This window comes from Citrus clementina, unplaced genomic scaffold (assembly GCF_000493195.1).
Source record: "Citrus clementina cultivar Clemenules unplaced genomic scaffold, Citrus_clementina_v1.0 scaffold_5, whole genome shotgun sequence".
NCBI lineage: Eukaryota > Viridiplantae > Streptophyta > Magnoliopsida > Sapindales > Rutaceae > Citrus > Citrus x clementina.
In genome coordinates, this window is record NW_006262201.1 from 41,752,162 (window position 1) to 41,776,184 (window position 24,023).

A 24,023-nucleotide genomic window follows, 5' to 3' on the forward strand; every position below is an offset into this window, starting at 1 on the left:
TCAGACTTTAACTGGCATATATATATATATATATATATATTTCAATCCAGGATTTTTAAGTGCGGAAAAATTCGTGAAAGTTTTAAAATCCTGCGATTTTAAAGCATTAATTTCATAATACTTTAAAACTGTGTGGTTTTAAAATTTTCTCAGACTTTTCTGTATTTTAAAATTCAGTAGTTTTATGGTCTAGAATCTTAAAGTGCAGGAAAAATTTAAAAAAATTTTAAAACCGCGAGATTTTAAAAATTTATAATTGAAACCGTTTAAATCACAGGATTTATGTGTTTTCCCAAATATTTCCACACTTTAAAAATGGAGGATTTAAACATATCTAATATATATATATATATATATATATATATATATATATATATGCCAGTTTGTAATCGTTGAACGTTCCCCATCCCAAAGTTGATTCATTGACTGACGGAGATTTTACCGGCCTCAAAAAAATGGAAAAGACTTGTCATTTTGTCCAAGTCAATACTCATAATTTAGCATGCATTTTGCACCGATGAGGCTCTGCATGTGCTGCCGTTGTGCATACATACATAAATCCACACTATATTAGTATATTTTAAATAAATTTATATTAAATGACCTGCTAATTGTATTAATAAACACTATGTTATGATTCGGTGGACCGATTGACGAAAGTGACCTGCTAATTTAATCTGTTGTTGAAAGTCACCTGCTAGTAGTATTTGAACACAACAAAAATGAGATACAGTGTGCAAAAACTATTGGCTTAAATTAATTGGGTTGTTTGTTTCTTAGTCAATCAATTATTAATCAAACAAGCCTACCTTTCTAAATGCTTTTTTCTCGAGTCTACCCACCAAAGGGCTAGGCAGAGCCTAGAAAGCGATGGTTAGGAAGTGTTGATGAACCTGGAGGTCAATTTGTTAAAGAAAATATGAAATTATGCTACTGCCATTGCCTGTGGTGGCGGGTTGGGTTGATGAGGCCCGTGAGGGGAAGAGATTAGGCTTTAGATTCTCTTATCATCTCACAAAAACTTAACAGTAAAGCATTTTGATTAGTCTGCGTAATTTTCAAGTTTCACGTCAGCCCAATCCTTCCTAAGTTGCAACTGTTAAATATTCTCTCTTAATCACAGACCCCTCATTGATTTTGGGGGAAACCTTTCTGTATGGATCTCTCCTAGACACGTAACCTTTATATGTCTAACTTATCATGTTAGTCATGAACCAAAAAGTCCAAAAATCTGAGCCTGAATCTTCTCATTTCAGCCCAAATCAAGTTCAGCAGGCCGAACATGAAAAGAGACCATCACGTTTCTGCGTGGGCTTGGAGACATGCCTTGGGGCTGCCACATAACAATTTTCAGACTTAAAACTTGAGTTGAGAAACTTATTCAAACAAAGAATTGGTTGCCACTACACCACCAATTTGCAAAGGATAAGATAAAGCTATCCTTATTTTACAATCACAGCAAGGACGACAAACAATAATGAACATATTATTGTGAAACAGGGGCAGGGACAAGAAGAAGAGGAAGAAGATACTATTAATGTTAGACATCATTAATCACACTGCCGGTTGTTGGTGACAGCAAGGTTGCAAGAAAATCAATCTCTAATCTGCTCCTTACAGTTAAGCCAGTACTGGTACTACACCAGCATCCAAAAAGATAAAAAAATAATAATAATAATGCAAGCTCAATTGCTCACGCTCATCGTCATCATCGTTCTGTGAGGGCAAGGGGCAATCGAATGGAAATCAAAAAGATGAAAGAAACCAAACAAAGACAAATGAATGATATTGTTGAAGTTTGAGAAAAATTTTGAAAGTGGGGCGCATGTGAATTATTACGTACAATGGGGCTAACTGCTAACTAAGATTTGCAGAGCAGGGCACGAGTAGTCAAACCAATTAACTAGACAACAAATATTGGGTACGTTCTGAATGGGAACGCGAGCTTGGCTTCTACATCTACAAATATTATAATTCCCAATTTTTTTTTTTAAAAAAAAAATTATTTATGCAATAATTTTGGACCACCAACGTAAGTAATTGATTTCTATTTTGGGACCTTTTTATCTTCTAGGATTTTGCCCATCTTCATCATGTTACTTATATATACATACTTTACCATCCAACCACACTCTACCATAATGTTCCATAAATATTTCCGTTTACAAGAACAATTTATATAAACGAAAGCTTTTACTACCCAATATTAATTTTTTTTTGCTCTTACGTATCTTGGCGCGAATCTTCTCGTGTTGTAACAGAAAAACTGTAAAAAAAGGAGCACCGTGACGTGATTCTCTGTAGCAAGGTAGACAAAAATACTAAGAATGTCTTAACTTCAGCTCCACTCGTTGCAACGACCAAATCTCCAACTAAAGTAATAAGGCTGAGATATGCATCAAAATTAATATGTCATTTTTGTACTCTTTTTGTTTTTCTTTGTTGGTAATTTGGCTCTTTTTTTTCTTTTTGGTTTGTCGGTACTCGGTCTTGAAAAAGGAACGACCCAAATAAAAATGAGGGAGAGATAATTAGTTTCATTGGATCAGTGAAAAGTTAAAAAAGAAATAAGTTACATAAAGTAAGATGAGCACTTTTCATTATGAGTGAGATCTCTCAGTGACACCTATGAAATTCCCTTAACCCCACCTCTCTTTTGTTCCAAAGTGAAAATGGTTATGATTTAATTAACATTATGGTTTGCTTAAGAGTCAAACTCAGATCCGGTGTGTCTAAATTAATCGAATTAAAGGTTAAACAGTTTTAAGAATTTCACTCCTTTTTCACTTTTTTTTTCTTTTCTTTTCTTTTTTTGGGTCCATCTTAATTTTGTCGTATTCTTTTTATTTTCAACTGAGCAATCGGCATTAATGATTAAAAAGAATGAGAATTTGATATGGGATTTGTTACTTCGGTCGCTCACGACTAGGGGGTGGAAGGCTTGCATTAAATCTTATTATTAGTTTCTTTATTTTAAGATTATGAGATGCGTTTTCTTTTCTCATTCGGGTAACCTTTCGAGTTATCAGACCAGTTTCAGTATATCGTCCTCAATGAAATTCGAAAATGAAGTAACAGCAAACAAAATTCAATTCATAAAAGTGAATATTGAATGATTTCGTTAAACCGTGATTACAAAGTCACGACGGGCCCTCACAAGCCCCATTACTCAATTAAGACCAATTACGATTTGCGAGCTACAGAGGGTCCAGCCTTCAACAAGTTCGGTTTTGTGTCACTTCGAAGCCATAAATCATTCCATCTCATAAAACCCCAAACCTTTCCTTTTGCCTTAATAGAGAGCACGTTTGCATCTGTACCTTTTTAAAATATCGACCACTGACCCTATAGAAAATATTATAAATTCCAAATATTCAATCGTCAGTCTATGTTGTATAAATTTTTACCTTTAGTATGTATATATAATGAGTGACGTTACTCGTATTGTGACATGCAATATTTTCATACGTTGGTTTTAGGTTAATCCACGTCACAAAATTACAACATGCGTAAACTCACCGTATTATAGGCAAAATTTAGTACACTATTGATATGCATTTTTGGAAAGTGTAAATATCACGCACATGGTTTCATTGGATCCACAATGCTACAAATGACAAATGATAAGCAGCTCGATAAACCATTAAGTAATGCTAATTAATATGCTGATTAAGCCAATAAGATTTGAGGACAAATAGTTGAGAATGTGATAATGATCGGCATAGGGGAAGCCAAAAAAAAAAGAAAAAAAGAAAAGTGCAAGTGACTTGGAGAAGTATCAAAGGCTCAAAATCGAATCCAAAGATAAAACCCCCTTTTACTTTGGGTGGCATGAAGCTGTCTTGTGTTAGGAGTGGGGTCCTTGAAATGGGTATAATTTTTTAGGTTTCCATTCATCTCCGCCTATGATATTTTATTCCATCCTATCTCTCTCGACATACATAAAAATTCTATCGTACCAGCAAAGCAAAGGTTGAAAATTCCCCCAAAAAAGTATTATTAGGCTCCACGTTAGCAATCATTTTCATCCTGCCACTGCCAGTGCCCTTTTTTAGGATATTCTGAGGGTTAAAGTCATTCGCCATTCACCCTATACTTGGAATTCTTCGGCGAAACACTTGCTCTGATCATGACATAATTTGAAAAAAAAATAATAATAGAGGGATAGAATACCGCACGATTTCAGAATGAAAAATATGAGTCGACACACTGCTCAAGAGTTCACGTACGCTACCAATTCATATTAATTTGATGTGCGTAAAGTCAATTGACCGATAGAAAAAAAACGAATTATAATTCTAATGAAATTTGTTGTATTTTTCCGTTATTATGTAATAATATTAGCGAAACAAAATAAATCTTCATGGGTATTTGAAAATATTTTCACACAGTAACATTGTCACCCATCTATCACTGTATATTTTACTAAGCTGAACTCTTGTAACATTTAAGTTATCTTTCGTGTAAAACAAACAAGAATTGGAAATAAAAAAAAAAAAGCAGCGACACCAATAAAGTATTCCGCACAACGATTTCAATAAGATTCAAATCGATGATATGTGCGTAAATCGTTTCAACACACCTTTTCAGATGACACGCACAAATATACATTTCCCAAAGCTGAAATGTTTGGCTTTGTTACACGTCTTTTTACATAATTAATAGTTAGTAAAAATCAAAATAACACACATATATATACATGGGTGCCCGTGCAAAATCTGGCTCTAATTAAGTTTTGTTGGTGACAAAATTTGGAGCAAAAGAACAAAATCGTATGTTGTGTAACGAATTTAAAAAATTTGGCCACAAGTAGCCCGTCATCGATGCAATTGGTAACAGCTAGCCAGTCCAATATTACTAAACTATTCGAAGATGCTATCTCTTATCATTCTAGCTGGCAATGGAATTTCCCTTTACAATACTTGCCAATATGGAATCATCCACTGCCCTTTCCATCCCTTCCTTTATCCTTTTTCTCTTTACATATACAATTATTATATTTTGATATCTTCACTCATACTCTTTTGTGTTGCAGTGTCATCTTTGCCTCTAACATGCACTAAAATTATAACACCATAAAGATGCCTCAAAGAGTTGACATGATCTGTATGGTAGTGTTTTAGTTTCCCCGGCTACGTTACCACTGTTTCTAACTCAAGTTTATTTTAATTTCTCAATTTGATGTATATCCTAAATTTTAAACATAATTTCATGCATATGATGATAAATTTGTCAATAGTAAAAGAATAACATTGTAGCATGTTACTATTGTAAGAACTATTGTGAGATAGTTTCTTCGATTCTCTTTTTCAGACTTTCATTTTAATGAATGATTTTTCTTTTAATAAGGTATTTTTGTGTGGAGTTTATTTACAAGTCTTTCTCCCTTGCGAAATGCGAGTGGAGTAGAGATATCTCTCGTCTGTGAGGGTTATTTGTCTGGGCATGTATTTCATAGATTTAATGTAACAATATAAGTTCCACTTATGTATATTTGATTGTAAATATAAGTGTAATGTTTGCTGTAATAGCAGTTGTAAATATTTGTGTAATTCACAATAATCTGATGTATAATCAGTTTTAAATAAATAAATAAATAAATATATATATATATATATATATATCTTGAATACATCACAACAGGTTGATTGTAATTATGGATGAGCTAATTAAAAGGGACCATTATGTATTTATAATACTGGTAAGTAAAATAGACTTTCTTATGACTTGACCATGTGCATTTAACAAATTGACATTATATTTCTGAATGTATATATTCCTTTTGTACAGTTGTGGCTTTGAAACTCTTACTGTTGTATTGCAATAGATCGTTTGCATATCGATTCTGTGTTTGAATTTTATTTATTTATTTGTAATTGTTAGGGCTGTTTATCGTTTTTTTTTTCATTATGTTTTTTGTTTGTTTTAATGAACTCTTTATATGCATTTCATTATTTTAAAAATAAAAATAAAATAAAACAGTCTGTTGCGTAAACCCAAACGATCTTTGCATATATATTATTATTTAGTATTTGCGTTTAAAAAAAATTTGGCTAAGTACAACTGTCGCAATCTACTCATCATTAATTCTTTGATTACAGTTGGAATTAATTTAATTTCTATTATATTTTTCTATGGTTTGATATTGATGTTTTCAATTGTGAAATTATCTTATGATGTAGTTTCATACATAATAAAAAGTCCAAAAGCTCAATAATGATCATTAAAAAGACAAGTCGGATAAGTAATTAGAAGCTAATAATTCAATTAACACCAATCAATTGATTATACTTTGTTTTGAGAAAATGACTTGGGGCCTAACTTCAGGCAGTGGGTCAGGTTGGTGACAACTACACGGGCATGACAAGATTGAGTTTGTTTAGATGTTAGTCAAATTTATGCTGGAGATTGAAAGTAATGTTATTGTCCTTTTTATATGTAAAACGGTATTACAAATAATTGTCAGATTAAAGGCCCGTTTGAGATTATTTTTATAAGACTCAAGAGTGATTTTGAAATATCAAATGTTAATTTTAGTGTTTGAGAAATTTCTTTATAAATCACTTTTCACAAAACCACTCCATTAAATTCTAAAAAGTAAAGAGTGAGTAACTTTTCAAAGTATGATTTTAAAAAACTATTAAATTATTAAACTACCCCTAATTCTTTGATTAGTGGGTAATTTAGTTGATCCAAATTATATAGTTTGCTTGCTATTTCAATTGTACGACTTTGATGCTCTTTAGTCCCATTATTCTCTTGCTTTTCTAGTGATAGCACTGTCGTCTGTCGGTCGGTTCGGGTACTGTTTCTTTTTTTTTTTTTTTTTTGGTTGCAATTGCACCATTTGTAATAATCTCAAACGGATGTTCAATGGAGAAATTGAGAGTATCCAACGGGTTCGTTGTCATTTTGTTCAGAAAATATTTACGCAATGACATGATTAGGAACATCATAACTCCTTTTCGTTCATATGCTCACACATTATAAAATAAAATAAAAAAAGAATTTGACCATATATATCGGGCAGACCGTGAATCTAAAATATTTATAGCTTTTCTTTGAATAATGGCAAGTTACGATACTATAGATTAATTATATTATAACATAGTCTATATATTAATCATCACTAGTATTATGATATTTAATTTTTGTAGTCTACTTATATTTTATAGGATAAATGTATGCTCCTACTCAATTATTTAATTGAAACCTAAATGATTGTATAAGAAACTCAGACCTAATTTAATATTAAGATTTTGTTATGAGAAAAAAATTATAATTATAAAATAAATATTAATTGTGTGAGTAAATATGACTTTTAAATTATAAGTTTGATGAAAAAATAATAAAATATTATAGATTTTTTTATCACATCAGTGGTAGATCAAAATACGTTAGTTTTTAAAGTATGATAACTAATATTTATTAAATACTTTACAGTGAATTAATTTTTATGAAGTCGAAATAAATTAAAATTAAGTTGAGGAATGAAAAATAAAATAAATTATTTACTCGAGAACAAGAAGATACCATCTGTAAACACATGAGAAAAACAACTCATGCATGCAGATGCAGGTTACCAAAGCCCACTCACGGGATTTTATAAATAAAAGTGGTTCGCTTCGCCTTTATTCATTTACGACAACGATTGATGAGTACCTCGTTGTTAAATAATACACCCGAATTCAGGCGTGCACGTACAGTGACCAAGTGCTCAAAACTTGAGTTTCCGAAAATAACCCTATCCGTTTTGCAAAACGCCCTGGTCTCCGTTCCGGGATACAAAAGGTATTCTGGAGCTTCTGTTGTCTAAACTGGTCAGATAAATGTAATGATACTTTTCGCTAGCATCGCTGTTTTATTGCATTTTTGTTTGGGGGTGTTTTAATGATGATTTGTCGTGATTGGGCAGGTAAACGCTGCACAGCGTTCATTTTTCTCTTTCCTTTTTCTTTTCTTCGACTCTCTGCCGACGCTGTCAGCTTCGACAATTGGGGCCCGGGCATCCGGTTTTAATGAAACGTGGTGGCTTCCTTTTGACACGTGTAAGTAAATTGCAGGTGGATCCCACTTGATAAATAGGCTATCGCCACACAAAAACGTGTGGAGCGTAGGGACCACGTGTCTCTTTTAAGTATGTATTTTTTAATTTTTCTTTTCCTTGGATGCTACTCTTTCTTCTGCTCCACTATTAAGGATCTGGCCCTCTTACATCATGGGCCGTATTTCAGACGCGCTTCAATGTCTGTGAGTATGCACGTGCGAGTCTTTCTGGTGGGGACCATATGCTGCGTCTTGGGTCTCACACGTCGCACCTAATCTATCTCCTTTCTCCTCTGCCTGGTTCTCAGTTCTCAGTTCTCAGTTCTCAGTTCTCACTCTATTGACGGTGCTTTACAAACCATGTTTGCTCTTTAATTAACACGAAAGATTACAATAAAAAAAAAAATTCCAATTAGCGTGTGATTAGTTTATTAACGTTTGCATCATATAAAATTCGAGTAAAACAAAGTTCGGTTCATTTCATTATCATTAGTTTTTTGTTTATTGAACTATACGTACTTGTTTGATTAAGTATAGTTTCATTAGGAATTAGTATTATTAGAGATTTTCAATGGTACGTATATGACGATTCTCAAGATAATATCATTGTCTATATATATATATATATATATTTATTGGGTTATTTTTATTTGGGATAAAACATCATTGTCTATGCTACAATAAAATAAAGAAATTAGTTTTAAAACCGGAATATTACGTCACCCGTTGGTGTATGCATTAAGAGTGCTGGGGCTGTACACGCGCCCCCATGGATTGATGGGACTCGAAAATATTCATGCAGTTATTTTCCGGGGTGACCAAGCATGCTGACATGTCGTCGTGTGGTTGGCTACTGGACAAATGTAGAATAGTTGCTTGATTTACTCATCCCACGTCACACATTCCTCTTCTTTGAAGCCAAGAATCAACATTCAACAGGATGAAAGCAAATCACGGCCGTCCAAAGTTATTTTAATCAGGAAAAGAACGAATAAGGTTACAATGGGAAAAGTAACCATGTGTTTTCTGGCTGCAGGCTTTGCAGCTGTTTATAGTCAGAAACAAAGGTCAGTCAGATCCAAAAAATAAGTTTGACTTTAGAAACAACCTAGGAAATGTAATAGTACCCATACATTAGCTTCACCTCCGTTCCTGTGTCCATTTCACATTCAATTTCGTCTATATATTTTAAAAATTTGAAAAGATTTTTTTTTGAAAGAAAGAAAAACTCACCAGTAGTTCCGTCACTTCATTCTTCATACATTCTATACAATTAAAAAAGGGAATTACTACGGTACAACGACTAAGGTCACACCCTCTCAAATTTTATTTCAAACCCTCAATCAAATTATGACACATGAAAATTTGTTGGTCAATTAGGAGAAAAAATTTAGGTCATAACGAAAAATAAGGATACTATGCATACAACAATTTTACTAGATATGCTTAAAAGGGAATTATTATGTCAAAAGATTTGATGGCGTGACTTTAGATATAGCAAATTCTGCCTGCGTCCTTTTTTATGCTTTGAAGAGAAACATGACCATATTTTTGCTACGCCCACCACGAAGGCTTCCTGTTGTTTTCATTTCCGATGACTTTGCTTTAGAATCCAAAGCAGATTGTTTTGCTTATTGGAGGAAAAATCAAACTTCAATACATTTGGAGAGGTAGAAAGAGATACTTATTAGCTTTGTAGAAAACGACATATACAGATGCCTAGCTTCTTATTAGATACTCACAATCTACCATCAAATCTCATTGCTCCAAAACTAATAAAATTTTCCGTATTACTTTTTTATTTTTTCATTTCCTTTTGAAAGCCATTATTAGCTTATAAAAATCGTCATGAGTGTCAAGACAAAAGCGTACAAAATGTAGGGATTTGTAAATGAGGACCACAAAGACTCAGCCCATGACATGCAACACAATCGGTCAGGGAACAGTAAAAATTGTTAGATTTTGAAGAGAGACTCTTTTACTGGACTCTGTTACAATCTTTTTACTTACTCCACTCTAATTGAGTCACATGTCTGGTTGCTAGACTGTGAACTCCCCAATAACCTTTTTATTGAAAAAGCTGATTATGAACCCTGAAATTTCCTCTTATTAAGTGGAATTGTCAGTCGAATGATTTAATTATTTTTATTTATTCTTTTGTTGGGGAAGATGATGACTTCATACAATATTTAGCAACTGACATATAACCCACAAGATAAAATATAATATGTTTTGCTTATGCTTTAAGTTGTAATTCCAAGTTGATTATTGATTATAATATGTATTTGGTTTATTGGGAGAATTGTGAGAGTATGTGTTTAAATTCTCATAAAATTAATTAATTATAGGAGTTTAATTTTTTTTTTTCCATAAACTAGTCTCAACAATCTTATGTAATACGAGTTATAATCTGATTACTCTCAGTGATGATGTGGGCGGGGGGGGGGGGTAAGGAAGCTAATGGTACACATATTCTCAAAATGACAATAATCTCGTCGTTTATCTGCAGTAGTCATAAAACCATTCACACACACACACAACATCCTCATGCATAAACGTATATAGAAAAAAAAATAAAAAATTAGATGCAAGAATTTTAGTGGACTAATTAATAAAACATCATCAAAAGTATTGTTATATGTTATTAATCAAACCGTAGTGTATAAATGTACACGTATTTGTCGACGTAAAATGTTTGTTCCATATAATATTCTCTCATTTGTAACCATTTACGTAGACATCATGTTTGCTACCATTGCCAAATGTTCATCAATTTAAATACATACCTTCTGTATTGTCACAAGACATGTAAAGTAAAGTGAGAGGCTGTATTCACGATTTTACGATAGTTCATACAGATTTGGTAACTCATGGTCATGTAGAGATAAATCTTGTCTAGCCTAAAGCAAGGGCTAGCTAGTGCCATCATTTTGTCAAATTTAACGAGATCGACATCCTTTGTCAGTCGGGACAGATCAAATCAAACGCAGCACAGCACAACAGAACAAATTCTTAGGTTGATCCCATAATCTCTCCGTTGAGACAAAAGAAGAAAAAAATATATCAAATATTGCCTGACGAACGGCCTAGATTTGATGATCCATGAACTCCGATGCAGCGTCATGACATGTTACCGCCACTGCACTAGCACTCGAATATTCATGAGCTGTAGCGGGTAGTGACGGTGGTCCAAAGTCGTAACATACAAACTATAACAGAACTTTCCGAAAATCGAATACAGCTCAGCCAAGCTTCTGGCTCAAGAGTGGGGGCGTCTTTGGCCATTCCTTGATTTCACGGGGACAAATCCGTCAAACGATTGTCATTCTCAATCAGACTGAATTTAAGAAGTAATAACCCCTCACGTATTCAGATATTATAATATTTATTATTAACACAGAAGAAGAAACAACAGAAAAAAAAAAAAAAGAGAGAGTATTATTTCCATTTATTTTTTCAAGCCTTTCGGAAAAGAAAAATGATAATATTTAAAAGGTGATGGGTTTAGGAGCCTTTGTTTTGCAACGTCTTGCCTTTCAAGTGACACCTAAGTCCACAACCACCACCGCCTCCTCCGCCGGAACAACCACCTCATCCTCATTAGTTTCTCAATAACTAGGACTGCAAGAGAACGGCGCCTTTCAGATGCTTAACAACAGATCTTCATATCATATCTGAATCACTAACAAAAACAAAATTGGTCACTGTAATAACTGAGTTTTACTCCAGTTCCGTACGCTTTTATATCCCTTCAGGAAGCTACATTACTCCTGGTAGGTGTGTTATCAACCAGAATCGTCTTCACAAATTATTGTTCAATTTACTTTGTATGTTTGTCATTTTGTTTTACTATTTTGAGTTCATGTTGTGTTTTCATTTTGCTACTTCTTGAAAACAGTCTCTGGCTTTATTTTAAAATCAACCAAACTCTGAATGCTTTTGTTTCTTATCTTTCTTTTGTTTTTTTGTCGGTGTGGTTTGTATCTGTTCTTTAAGAGCTTCCGTTTCAAGGTTCCCTTCTGTTTGTTTCTGGTTTTGATTTACAGTTTCAGCACTTAACATTGTGGGAATCTTTTGTTTTTAATCCTGATTTTGGAATTTTCGACGTTTTCTCTAGGTCTTTTATTTATTCCCAGTGTTACTCTGTCACTGTCATTTTAATCTGAATTCTTCTTCTTCTTTCTTATTTTTTCCTTCTACAATCCTCTTCTTCTTATTATTATAGCTTATAGTTTTTCCGATTAATTTGGATCTCATTTGATTTATATTAAAAATAAATTGATTAATATTTAAGATTTTTTATTTTTATTTTTTTTGGTAGTTTCTTCTCTCATTCGATGTAAAATTGTATAATATCTTAAGCGACCGATATATATTCAGATCTTAAGTGTTGATACCACGCAATTGATATACTTCTATTGGACGCTTGAAACAGTAATGTTCTGGACGTTTTGGTTTTAAAGGCTTCAGATTTTGATAGCTGACTAACAATGTATGATTGATGTAGGACAAAAATTGGGGAGTCTTATTTCAGTTCAATAATAATTTTATTAACAAATTTTTTGTTTGGATTACTGTCATCATTTTAATTTCACATGCTAGGCAAGTACTTAGTTATTTTCCTTTTTATTGTTTCGATTTAATTCTTTCTTAGTGAATTAAGTAATGCACTATTATGCACTCTCTTTTTTGTGTACTTCTTTTTTAATTTTAAGTACTGCAAACGTTACAGTTTAAGATGGACCGCCGGAGTTGGCCCTGGAAGAAAAAATCATCATCTGAAAAAGCTGAGAAGGCAGCTGCTGCTGCATTGGACTCTGTTCTGGCTGCTTCAGCTTCTGCTGGATCCCAAGGCGAGCAGGTGTGGCCATTGATACCAGTCACTCAGTTTTACAACAATAATTGCTAAATCTGCAAATAAAATTTTGACCATCTGTATGCTTATGAATTATACTCATTCTTTCATGATTATTGAACTTGGGGCTCTCTTACCAACATATGACTATTTGAACCTTCAAGAGTCCTTTATTGTATCGATATGTTTTGTAAGAGTTATCATTTTGGTTAATCAAACTGATTTCCTTAATTGTATTAACATGAAATACCATGCAGCTTGATGTTAATGGGTGAAATAGTGAATGCAGAGTTAGGATAGTAAAACTGAACTAGGAAAAAAGAATAACAAGTTTCATTTTTTTTATTGGTTAAGCCTTTTATTTAATCAACAGACTTATTTTTTCAAAAAGGCCATTTAGCTCATCACGGCAGTCTTTGTTAGCACAGGAAGCCCTGGCAATTGGTTTCTGTCCGTATATGAGGTTAATTTTCCTTCTTATTTTTGTTGATTCTCATTTATAATGACAGGACAATTACAAAAAACCAAAATATGTTCAAATTTCTGTGGAATCATATTCACATCTGACTGGTCTGGAGAATCAAGTAAAGACATATGAGGAACAAGTTCAGACAATGGAGGAACAGATTAAAGAATTGAATGAGAAGCTGTCAGCAGCAAATTCAGAGATCTCTGCTAAGGAGGATCTGGTGAAACAACATACCAAGGTTGCTGAAGAAGCTGTCTCAGGTATGCTGCTGAGCCATTCTTACTACAAGTGAAAAGTCATCCCTGCTAAAAATTAAGATGGTCTTTAAGATTACAGGTTTTTCAATTCCTCTTGTACTCACTTTCTGAAATGAAACCTTCTTTCTCCTGCAGGATGGGAAAAGGCAGAAGCAGAAGCTTTGGCATTGAAAAATCATTTAGAATCTGTAACACTTTCAAAGCTCACTGCTGAAGATCGAGCAGCACATTTGGATGGTGCTCTTAAAGAGTGCATGAGGCAGATACGGAACCTGAAGGAAGATCATGAGCAGAAATTGCAAGATTTTGTTCTTACCAAAACTAAACAATGGGACAAAATTAGGCTTGAGTTTGAAGCGAAGATAGCAAACTTTGAGCAAGAACTCCTCAGGTCTGCAGCTGAAAATGCCACGCTTTCAAGGTCTTTGCAAGAACGTTCTAATATGCTAATCAAGATAAGTGAAGAAAAATCACAAGCCGAAGCCGAAATTGAACTTCTGAAGGGCAATATTGAACAATGTGAAAGGGAAATCAATTCAGCAAAATATGAGCTGCACATTGTTTCCAAAGAGCTAGAAATTCGTAATGAAGAAAAGAACATGAGCATGAGGTCTGCAGAAGCAGCCAACAAGCAACATATGGAGGGTGTCAAGAAGATAGCTAAACTAGAAGCAGAGTGCCAAAGATTACGCGGTCTTGTGCGGAAGAAGTTGCCGGGTCCTGCTGCTCTGGCACAGATGAAGATGGAGGTAGAAAGTTTAGGCAAAGACTATGGAGATTCCAGACTAAAGAGGTCTCCTGTTAAACCAACTAGTCCACACTTATCCCCAGTGTCTGAGTTTTCACTTGACAATGTACAGAAATTCCAAAAGGAGAATGAGTTTCTCACAGAGCGGTTATTGGCAATGGAAGAAGAAACAAAAATGCTGAAAGAAGCTTTGGCAAAGCGTAACAGTGAATTGCAGGCTTCAAGGAATCTGTGTGCTAAGACAGCGAGCAAGCTGCAAAGTTTGGAAGCACAAATGCAGACCAGCACTCAACAGAAAAGTCCAACAAAGTCTGTGGTTCAGATTGCTGCTGAAGGTTACACAAGTCAAAATGCTAGCAATCCCCCTAGCTTGACCTCAATGTCTGAAGATGACAATGATGACAAGGTAAGCTGTGCTGACTCTTGGGCAACGGCATTGATATCTGAGCTCTCCCAGATCAAGAAGGAAAAGAATGTTGAGAAGTCAAACAAAGCTGAAACCCCAAAGCATTTGGAGCTTATGGATGACTTTCTGGAGATGGAGAAGCTGGCTTGTTTGTCAAATGATACAAATTCAAATGGTACCATCACTGCATCTAATGGTCCAAACAACAAGACGTCTGACATTTTGAACCATGATGCTTCTGGAGCAGTCACTTCTGGTGAAGATCTGCTGTCTGAACAGCAGCGAGACATGAATCCATCAGTAGATAAGTTATCTTCTAATACGGAATCGTCTACTGTCAATCCTGAAGCTGATGCAGGCCAACCTCAACTAATGAAGCTTCGATCAAGAATCTCCATGCTTCTCGAGACCATCTCCAAAGATGCTGATATGGGAAAAATAGTGGAGGATATTAAACGTGTTGTGGAGGATGAACATGTTACTCTGCATCAGCACTCTGCAAATTGTATATCTGAAGAAGTTAAATGTTCTGATGTCTCATGCAGTGCAGAGGCTTATCCTGGAGATGCCAGTTTAAATACAGAGAGGAAAATTGATTTGACTGTACAGGTTATAAGCCAAGAATTGGTGGCTGCCATTTCTCAAATTCATGACTTTGTATTATTCCTGGGTAAAGAGGCAAGGGCAGTGCATGACACAACCAATGAAAATGGATTCAGCCAAAAGATTGAGGAGTTCTATGTCTCCTTTAACAAGGTTATAGACAGCAACACATATTTGGTTGATTTTGTTTTTGCCCTTTCCAATGTTTTAGCTAAAGCTAGTGAACTCAGAATAAATGTTATGGGTTACAAGGACACTGAAATTGAGCCAAATAGCCCTGATTGCATAGATAAGGTTGCTTTACCTGAGAATAAGGTTATAAAGAAAGATACATCAGGAGAAAGATATCCAAATGGCTGTGCCCACATTTCTAATCCCACTTCAGATCCGGAGGTTCCTGATGATGGTAGTATAGTTGCAGCCTATGAATCCGAAACAACAGCTTGCAAATTCACATTAGAGGAATTTGAAGAATTGAAGTTGGAGAAAGATAACTTGGCAACTGATCTAGCTAGATGTACTGAAAATTTGGAGATGACCAAGTCTCAATTATATGAAACTGAACAGCTGCTAGCTGAAGTTAAAGCACAGCTGGCTTCGGCTCAGAAGTCAAATAGCTTGGCTGAGACACAGCTCAAATGTATGGCAGAGTCATACAGGTCGCTTGAAACACATGCCCAGGAATTAGAGGCTGAAGTGAACCTTTTGCGAGCAAAAATTGAAAGTTTGGAAAATGAGCTTCAAGATGAAAAAATGAGTCATCACAATGCTATGGCAAAATGCAAGGAACTTGAGGAGCAATTACAAAGGTAATCATCAAACTTATTTAGATGTTAGTTGAATTAATTTGTCTAATTTGTTCAATACAATAACTTGGGTGCATGCCTTGACTCAATCCCTTCTCTACTTTTGAGGTCAATGTCAATGAAATCTGTATGCTGCCCGGAAAAGGCCACTTTCCTTGTGTGCAGGATTAAAGATAGTAAATCTGCCTGATTGTGCATAGGTTAAGGAATTCAGCGAGTTACCTCTGGAATTAAATATGTTGCTAATTGTTAAGTTTTAGCATAAAGGGAAGAGTTTTGGCTGTGGATTTGCTTGCCCACCTTGGATTAACTTCAAATTCTCAATATTCAATAAGGTCTAATGACCAAGATAATTAGTTACTTGACTTTGTTGAATTGTGCTCCATTTTTCACATCCATTTTAACTGTCTTGATTTGTTTGAACTTATGGTCAGTTTACCTTGAGGAGTTATTATTCTTGCTTTATCCAGCTTTGATCCTCACTCTGATTCCTGTAATGTTGATTACTTTTAGGAATGAGAATTGCGCTGTTTGTTCCTCAGAGGCTGATGAAAACAAGATCAAACAGGTAAGACTATATTCCCATCAAGTTTCCTTAAAACTTAGATGTGTACTTAAATCCTAAGGGCATGTTTGGCACACTAAATTACATGGATTGCATTAGCTAAAATAAAACTTCTTGTTTAATGCAATCCCGTGTTTGGTAAATCTTTTTGTTCACATTATGGTGAATTGTACGGTGACACATTAAACAAACCCTGGGGGTCGAGAGTATGGCGCTGTTCACATTATTTTTTATTTAATTAATAAAAACTAAATAAAAATATAATATTAAATAAAGCCAGTGCTGATAAACTGTCGGCCACGCTGATAAACTGTTGGCCACAATTTGACATCAGCCGGCTGCTAGTAACCACCACATAACATTGTGTTTTATGCTAAAATTTAGTACAACTAGAATCTTTATTATTGAGGCTACCCAATTATGCAATTATTACAAAAAAAAAAGCTTTCGTTTGTCACGAATCTACTGTTAAAGATTTGAAAAGTGAAAATTTGACCTTAGATTTATGGTGAATGAAAATTTCTTTGCTGGTAATTGTTGCACTGTTGTATATTCCCGATATTAAGGATTCTAATGGTACTAAAATATGCCTTAAATGACACTAAAGTACGGTCGGCAGCAGTGTGTAGCGGCTTGTGGTGGCAGGCTCTGTAAATTGTTTATTTTAATTACAAAAATTTGAATTATTAATTAAATATAAATAATAAAAAATATAAATGAGTCTTAAATTGTTAATTTAATATAAAGATTATAATAAAAAAAAATTATTTTATATAATATAATTCATACTATATCAAATATAGTATTACATTACAGCCTAATACAATATAATATAATACAGTGTGTCAAACACATTGTAAAGTATTTGTTTTAGCTTTGTTGTTGCTTATTGTGATGTTTTCTTTGAGCCACAGGACAGAGACTTGGCTGCTGCAGCAGAGAGACTAGCTGAGTGTCAAGAAACTATACTTCTTCTGGGCAAGCAGTTGAAATCTTTGCGTCCACAGTCGGAGGTCATAGGATCTCCATACAGCGAGAGGAGTCAAAAAGGTGAATTCTTGCCCGGAGAACCTGCTACTGCAAGTTTACAAGAGTTTGATCATGCAGAAATGGACAGTGTTACTTCTGCCAATGCACAGCCACATAGAGTGGGTGCCGAATCCCCTCTGGATTTATATACCTCCCCATGTAGCCCATCTGAGAATGAAGCAAGCATCAACAAATCGCCGATCAATTCAAAGCATCCGAAACACAGGCCTACCAAATCAACCTCCTCATCCTCCACTTCTGCCCCAACTCCAGAGAAAAGTTCGAGAGGATTTAGCAGATTCTTTTCGTCGAAGGGAAGGAATGGGCATTAGCCATGAGGCTTGCAGCTCGCAGGCATAATAACATTGTGTTGTTGAAAAGGGTCGTTAGTATAATTATCTGAAACACCAGGCTGATGCGAGATTCAACTTGTGAAGCTGAATTCTCTTGGGTACAATGTTACAAAAAATGATGCTTTCAACTTGTGGTAATTCTTGTAACTAATGAATGTATATGAAGGGAATGATGTCCATGTCAGTTAATTTGTATTTCTTCTACTGTAATTTTGTTAATTGAACATGACATAGTTTTTCAACTGTTACAAAAAGGTATTTTGAATGTGTTTATGTGGCAGTGTTTATAAAATTTGACTTCCCACTTCAGACAAACCGAGATTGTTTGTCAAAAGACTTACCATGTATTATTTTTAACTTTTGAATAAGTGTAATTTAAAAAATAAGTAGAATCTACTGAAAAGTGATTCAAATATCTTTTTTTTTTTTTTTTTGCAATGATTCGAATATCATTATGTAAAGGAAGACAAATGGTGATCCGCCACAAAGTTCCACAGATTGGTCTTCTTAATCTCAGACTGATGGATGATATTTTATTTGATTTCCGTGTTGGAGCTCGCACTCTTAAGAGAGCTGGACCCTTTGTTAGGTTGACGTTAAAGCAACGTAGTCGTCTTCGATATTATTATTTCTGAGAATTCATAATACTTGGGTGATATTTCAATTTTTGAATTTTTACTTTCTTCGAGATATTAGATTCTATACAACAAATAATAATAATAATAACAACAACAACAACAATAATTGTAGGTGCAATAATTTGACATTTGGAAGTTAAGAATCTTGTGGGCTATTCGCACAAGTCTTTCCACAAAATATGTGAAGATTTTCATCTCAATTCTCTGACTCATTTATATGTCATTCAGTGAGCTAAAGAAGTAAACACCCAGACCCACTTTGTGAGCCCAAAAAATATCTCAGCACACTCGCCAAAAAGCAACAACCCTCGCCATCAACTCACTAACCAGCCATAACCCACTTCGGCCTTGGCCGAAGTGGTGGGCTGCTGCCCTCACAAGCATTGTGAGGGCAGCGGTTCTAGCCCCCACAAAAGTATTGTGGGGCTAAATGTTCTTTATATTTAAAAAATCATTCTCCCTTGTGAAATGCAAGTGGAGTATGGACATCCTCTCCTGTGAGAGGTTATTTGTATTGGGCATGTACTTCATAGAATTCATTGTAATAATGTAAGTCCCAATCATGTATATCTGATTGTAAATATCAGTGTAATATCTCTGCTACAATAAGCAGTTGTTGTAAATATCTGTGTAATGCAGTAATCTGATGATTAATCAGTTTCAAAAAAAAAAAAACCAGCCATAACCAGAAACTGCCTCACATTTATTGATGATGAAGCTGGGTTCATTGCGCCCCCGGGCCCCAACAAACATGCATGTTCTCATTTTTGACTCCATACGAATGCCACCGTATTTAATTTCAAAATAATTATAAGAAATAAAGAATTATGGTTGCTAATAAATATATTTATATTCCATCTCATTTTTTTTTTGGGTTTTGTCAATTTGTTTGCTTCGAGCAGTACAAGCTCAAAGGTGCTCGAAAATATAGCACGCAAGTTTGGACTAAAATTTCATACGGAATTCATGGATATTTGTCTCGGTAGAAATTTACCGAGCATTTAATTAATCCATATTGCATATCTTGTCTTCAATGTGAAGCACACCAGGATTTCGTTTGTGATATTGTCTTTGTCTGGTTCATTTAATTAGGATGACAAAGTGAACATGCTAGATTTCATACAGTGTCATTTGTCAATGAAAAAACAAATAAATAAATTTCAACTTAGGCATAAAAAATTTGACACAAAAGTTTCAGTGCAAATGAACCCAACAAAGTGTGCCGTACGACGCAGCTTACCCCGGAACATGAGTGGCTCTGCATTGTTCAAATTTCAATTGACTGAGACAAAAGAAAGAAGCAGAAGATTATTTATTAAACAGCGACAGTGACAAACAATACATCAGTACAGCCGTTGGGGAGAACGAACAAGCGGCGTCAAATTTAAGTGGGTATTGATGAATAATATCAGCCATGCATAACTTCAATTATCATCTACTTTCTTGCTGGACTTTTGTCCTCCACTGAATGACATAAATGAATTTTATAATTCTCTTTTGACAATTTTGGTTTTGAGAAATGCATTTACAAATTAGAAGTTTCTGTTTAATATAATATCTCATTTGTTTAAAAATTCAAATTTTCTTTTAACTTGTTCCTCCGTTTCTTATGAGTTCAACTTTTTGTTAGTGATGAAGTAGTGGTGGGATCACCTCCCTTTCTTTTTGGTTCATCATGTGAGTTTTCTTGTCCTTTTGAGACTCTACTCAAAATTTATCTTGAAGTAAGAAGTTTCCTTCATTACCGTAATTGATTCTGCATGTATATTGATTTAATTTTGATGGGTAGTGACGGAGAAAAGAAATTCAACTCATACAAAACGAAGAAACAGCACGTCCCCCTTTTTTTTGCGAAATTAATTGCAATAATTGGACTTGCTTGCACCTTGATTTTGCCTTAATCGCCAACGTTTGATGCCATCATTGGCATTAAGAGGAGAGATTAGCACTCAGCCGACAGGTTGATTGAGATTTCAAATCTACGTATGCCCTCCTTCAATTATGCCATATTGCTAACAAGATAACATAATGTGACATTTAAACAACTTGAATTGATACAATCACATGAGTTTTGTTGCCAATAATCCAGACCATTCCACCCACTTCTATCATTAGCTTATATTCATTGATATAGTGGCATTAAATAATGTATTATAATACGATAGATGAACACAAAAATCTGAGAGAAAGTCTTGGGTATACGATCAATTGTATACAAATTTTTGTTCCCATTAAGTTAAATAAGCTTAAAATATCTACGCAACAAGAATTCAACAAATAGCGAGTGCGTATGCATGAAAAACCTAAGATTTTTCTTTTTCTTTCCTCCCCCCCCCCCCCCCCCCCTCAAAAAACCCACTTTATTTGAAAACATACGTGATTAATTAGTAGTTGTCGAACATGAAATCGTAAAAGAATAATTCTTGACCCGACATTAGTCATTCTGGAGCGTATACCATTTTTATGTAGCGAATTATTTCGTACTCTATATGATTACAGCAAGTAAGTTCGAGGAAGGAATAAAACTGGCAGGAGCGTGCATGAATTAACAGGGAAAAGACGTTGAAAAGACATGGAAGAATAAATAATAAGAAAACGCATACATAAACCAAGCGTACGTAAGCTATAGGATTTGAATCTAACGTTTTTCTTAGCTAGCTAATTAAAACAAAGAATCGAAAGCTCAGAGCATCTTCGGCTGAGTATACTATTCAACATGTGAACTTTGTCTCCATTAATTTCCATGGATGGTGGTCCCTTACTTCTTAAATATTATTGAGTTTCCTTCAGCGAGCCAGCTTCTGTGAACAAAATTGACTTGAAAAAAGGCCAAAATTTTCGGTTACTTTTTCCAACAATTTAATCCACCGATGAGGTAGGCCATACAAATGTTACACGAGAGTTACAAGTCTCGCATGGCATGCTACACACGGCTGGGTATATATTATCAATTTCAATTATGTAAAACTCAGCCGAATTCAGTGAATGAACAAGATCATAGAAAATGTTATCTTATTGCTCTGAGTTTGGCCAGCAACTACCGAGCTTTAGCTAGTTCCCTAGTTCTAGAAAATCGAAACTATAACCGGCTAGCCATGTTCTTCACATTTCACAGGCACATATTCATATGTTTTTTTTTATTTACATGATAATATTGCTTAGATTATAATTGTTAATACTAGTTTAACATTAAATCATATATAGCATTATCCATATTTGAACTCTCTCTAATATTTGAAAGATCGTCTACTCCACTCATATTTTAAAAGAAATAAGACTATCTTTACATAATAAATTTTTATAATTGAAGAATAAATTAAGTCTGTAATAGTTGGTGGGGGCGTGAACCGCTATCCTCGTTGGGGGGTGGGGTGTGGGGGTGTGGATTTGGAAATTACGCGGCCACGGTTCGTATGTTAAGAGCATATAAACAAACACTTATGGGATATTAACAATCAAATCCCTTCAGTTTGCCGGGTTTACAAATAATGACATAGTTTATCCATTTGTAGAACAGTCGTAGGTCTCTAACTGTCACGCCAAAAAGAAAAATTTCTAAGCCGATGAAATGACCAGATTACAGATTTCCAGTCGTTAATTTCCCTGGGCTCACTGGGCTAGGGTCTATTTGGTACAGATAAACAAAACATAGTTTTATTTGTGAAAAGGTAAGACAACAGGAGATCTGAATGAGATTCTATCAAGTACTTAATGGTTAGCCCTATAACTAGACTGTCTGGACATCCAACGGCCATACATGCATTTCTTGGACAAAGTAGCTTTCTCCGAGCCATTACAGATATAAAAAATATCACCTTTTGTCGAACTACGGAAAAGTTGGTTATAAAACCCCATAACTGTAGGTTTTCAAAGGCGTCCGGTCAGTACGGTTTCTTGGGTCCACTGATTTAAGATTTAAAAAAAAAAAAAAAAAGAGCTTCAGCATTTAAAAAACGTTGTGAATTCTGTTGCCGTTCGTAGGTGATGGACCGCTGTAAGACTGAAAAGGCCTAAGGCCTGCATATGCAAACCCCTATACCGTCTTCGTCATTCACGATCATGATTCTTTGATAGATCCCTATCATCACCATCATCATTTATAAAGTGCCGCCCGGCCTCTGCCCATCGTGATCATTTCATCAAGATTGATTCACTGCAAGCACAAGTCGGTGTGGGTCTGTAATCTGAGCCGTCCATTTTTTGGGCCACCACTTAAATATACGAGATTTTTCTTTAAAGGACCACCGGTCACATGACATGGGTCCTAAAATCCTACATCCTATTGGATGTTGATTGATCGGTGGATTTTTTTTTTTTTTTTGAATCCCAGTTATAAATATATTGTTACTGATATTACATCATACATTATAATTATAATATTTATAATTGTACTAAACAACTGAGACTACCGCCATACATTAATCCACTAAAGCACTTGTCCAAATACTTTAAACCCTCTCTAATATTCGAGGGGTGCCTACTCCACTTATATTTTGTAAAAAAGAGACTGTCTCCACTCAATTAATTGATAATTGAGGAAGAACTAAAACTAACCTCCATAATATTTTTATGGAGGCTCGAACCCTTATACTCAATATTATAAGTGCAAGACTTCTCCCATTAGACCAAAGGTCCATTGGTATTGATTAGTGGATTTTAACAGCAGGTGTGCAGTTAACAATTAAGCAAAAGTAAAAAACCTTCCATGCATTTATGATGAAATGAAAATGTGAAAAGTTATGAAAGATTTTGTTTTGAATATTATTGAACATGAAATGGAGCATCATATTTTCTGATTGTCAGCGATTATTTTTGAAATATATATATAGTATTGATAATATATAGAAACCATATTACTTAATAGTATTTTCAACATTACACTATTAAATTATATGAATTAATAATTTTTTTTTACTCTAATAAAGTCTAGACTCAAGATTAAAACATTTATATATGTGTGTGTCTATATATATATATATATATATATAAATATATATATATATTTCTGCTGAAACATTGATTCCTTTTATAAGTCAGTTATACTGTTAGGTACAGTTTTAAACGGCTAAACCGTTTAGTTAACCAGAAACAGCTTGGCATAAAATAATGTGAATCCAAAGACAAAACCCCTGAGAAAAAAGTGAGCTTGTGTCTGTCACTAGTCACTACTCACTAGCGTGTGTGCTTTTGTCAAGGAAACGCGCCTGCAAAATATATTGAAATTAACGAAGATAAAGAGTTTAAAGGA

General features: G+C 34.5%; 1 protein-coding gene and 1 long non-coding RNA gene across 2 annotated transcripts; one reads left to right on the forward strand and one right to left on the reverse strand.

Moving 5' to 3' along the window:
• The first annotated feature begins 11,421 nt into the window (after positions 1-11,421).
• On the forward strand, positions 11,422-18,402 carry LOC18042155 (filament-like plant protein 4). The gene is made up of 6 exons (XM_006435087.2): positions 11,422-11,819; positions 12,779-12,907; positions 13,411-13,630; positions 13,763-16,193; positions 16,704-16,758; positions 17,670-18,402. Exons 2-6 carry the CDS (start codon positions 12,785-12,787, stop codon positions 18,114-18,116), a joined length of 3,276 nt encoding a protein of 1,091 aa, XP_006435150.1. The 5' UTR covers positions 11,422-11,819; positions 12,779-12,784; the 3' UTR covers positions 18,117-18,402.
• Positions 12,216-19,198, reverse strand: LOC112098272. The gene is made up of 3 exons (XR_002905364.1): positions 19,113-19,198; positions 13,836-13,837; positions 12,216-12,228 (listed from the first exon to the last, which is right to left on the reverse strand). It is a non-coding gene; the product is annotated as an uncharacterized LOC112098272 (long non-coding RNA).
• Positions 19,199-24,023: the final 4,825 nt, after the last annotated feature.

Bases quoted from the DNA above. Each gene is read 5' to 3' on its own strand.
- LOC18042155 (XM_006435087.2), top strand. From the start codon at position 12,785: ATGGACCGCCGGAGTTGGCCCTGGAAGAAAAAATCATCATCTGAAAAA. The intron at 12,908-13,410 runs GTGTGGCCATTG...TTATAATGACAG, and splicing joins CTGGATCCCAAGGCGAGCAG to GACAATTACAAAAAACCAAA. The intron at 16,194-16,703 runs GTAATCATCAAA...GATTACTTTTAG, and splicing joins CTTGAGGAGCAATTACAAAG to GAATGAGAATTGCGCTGTTT.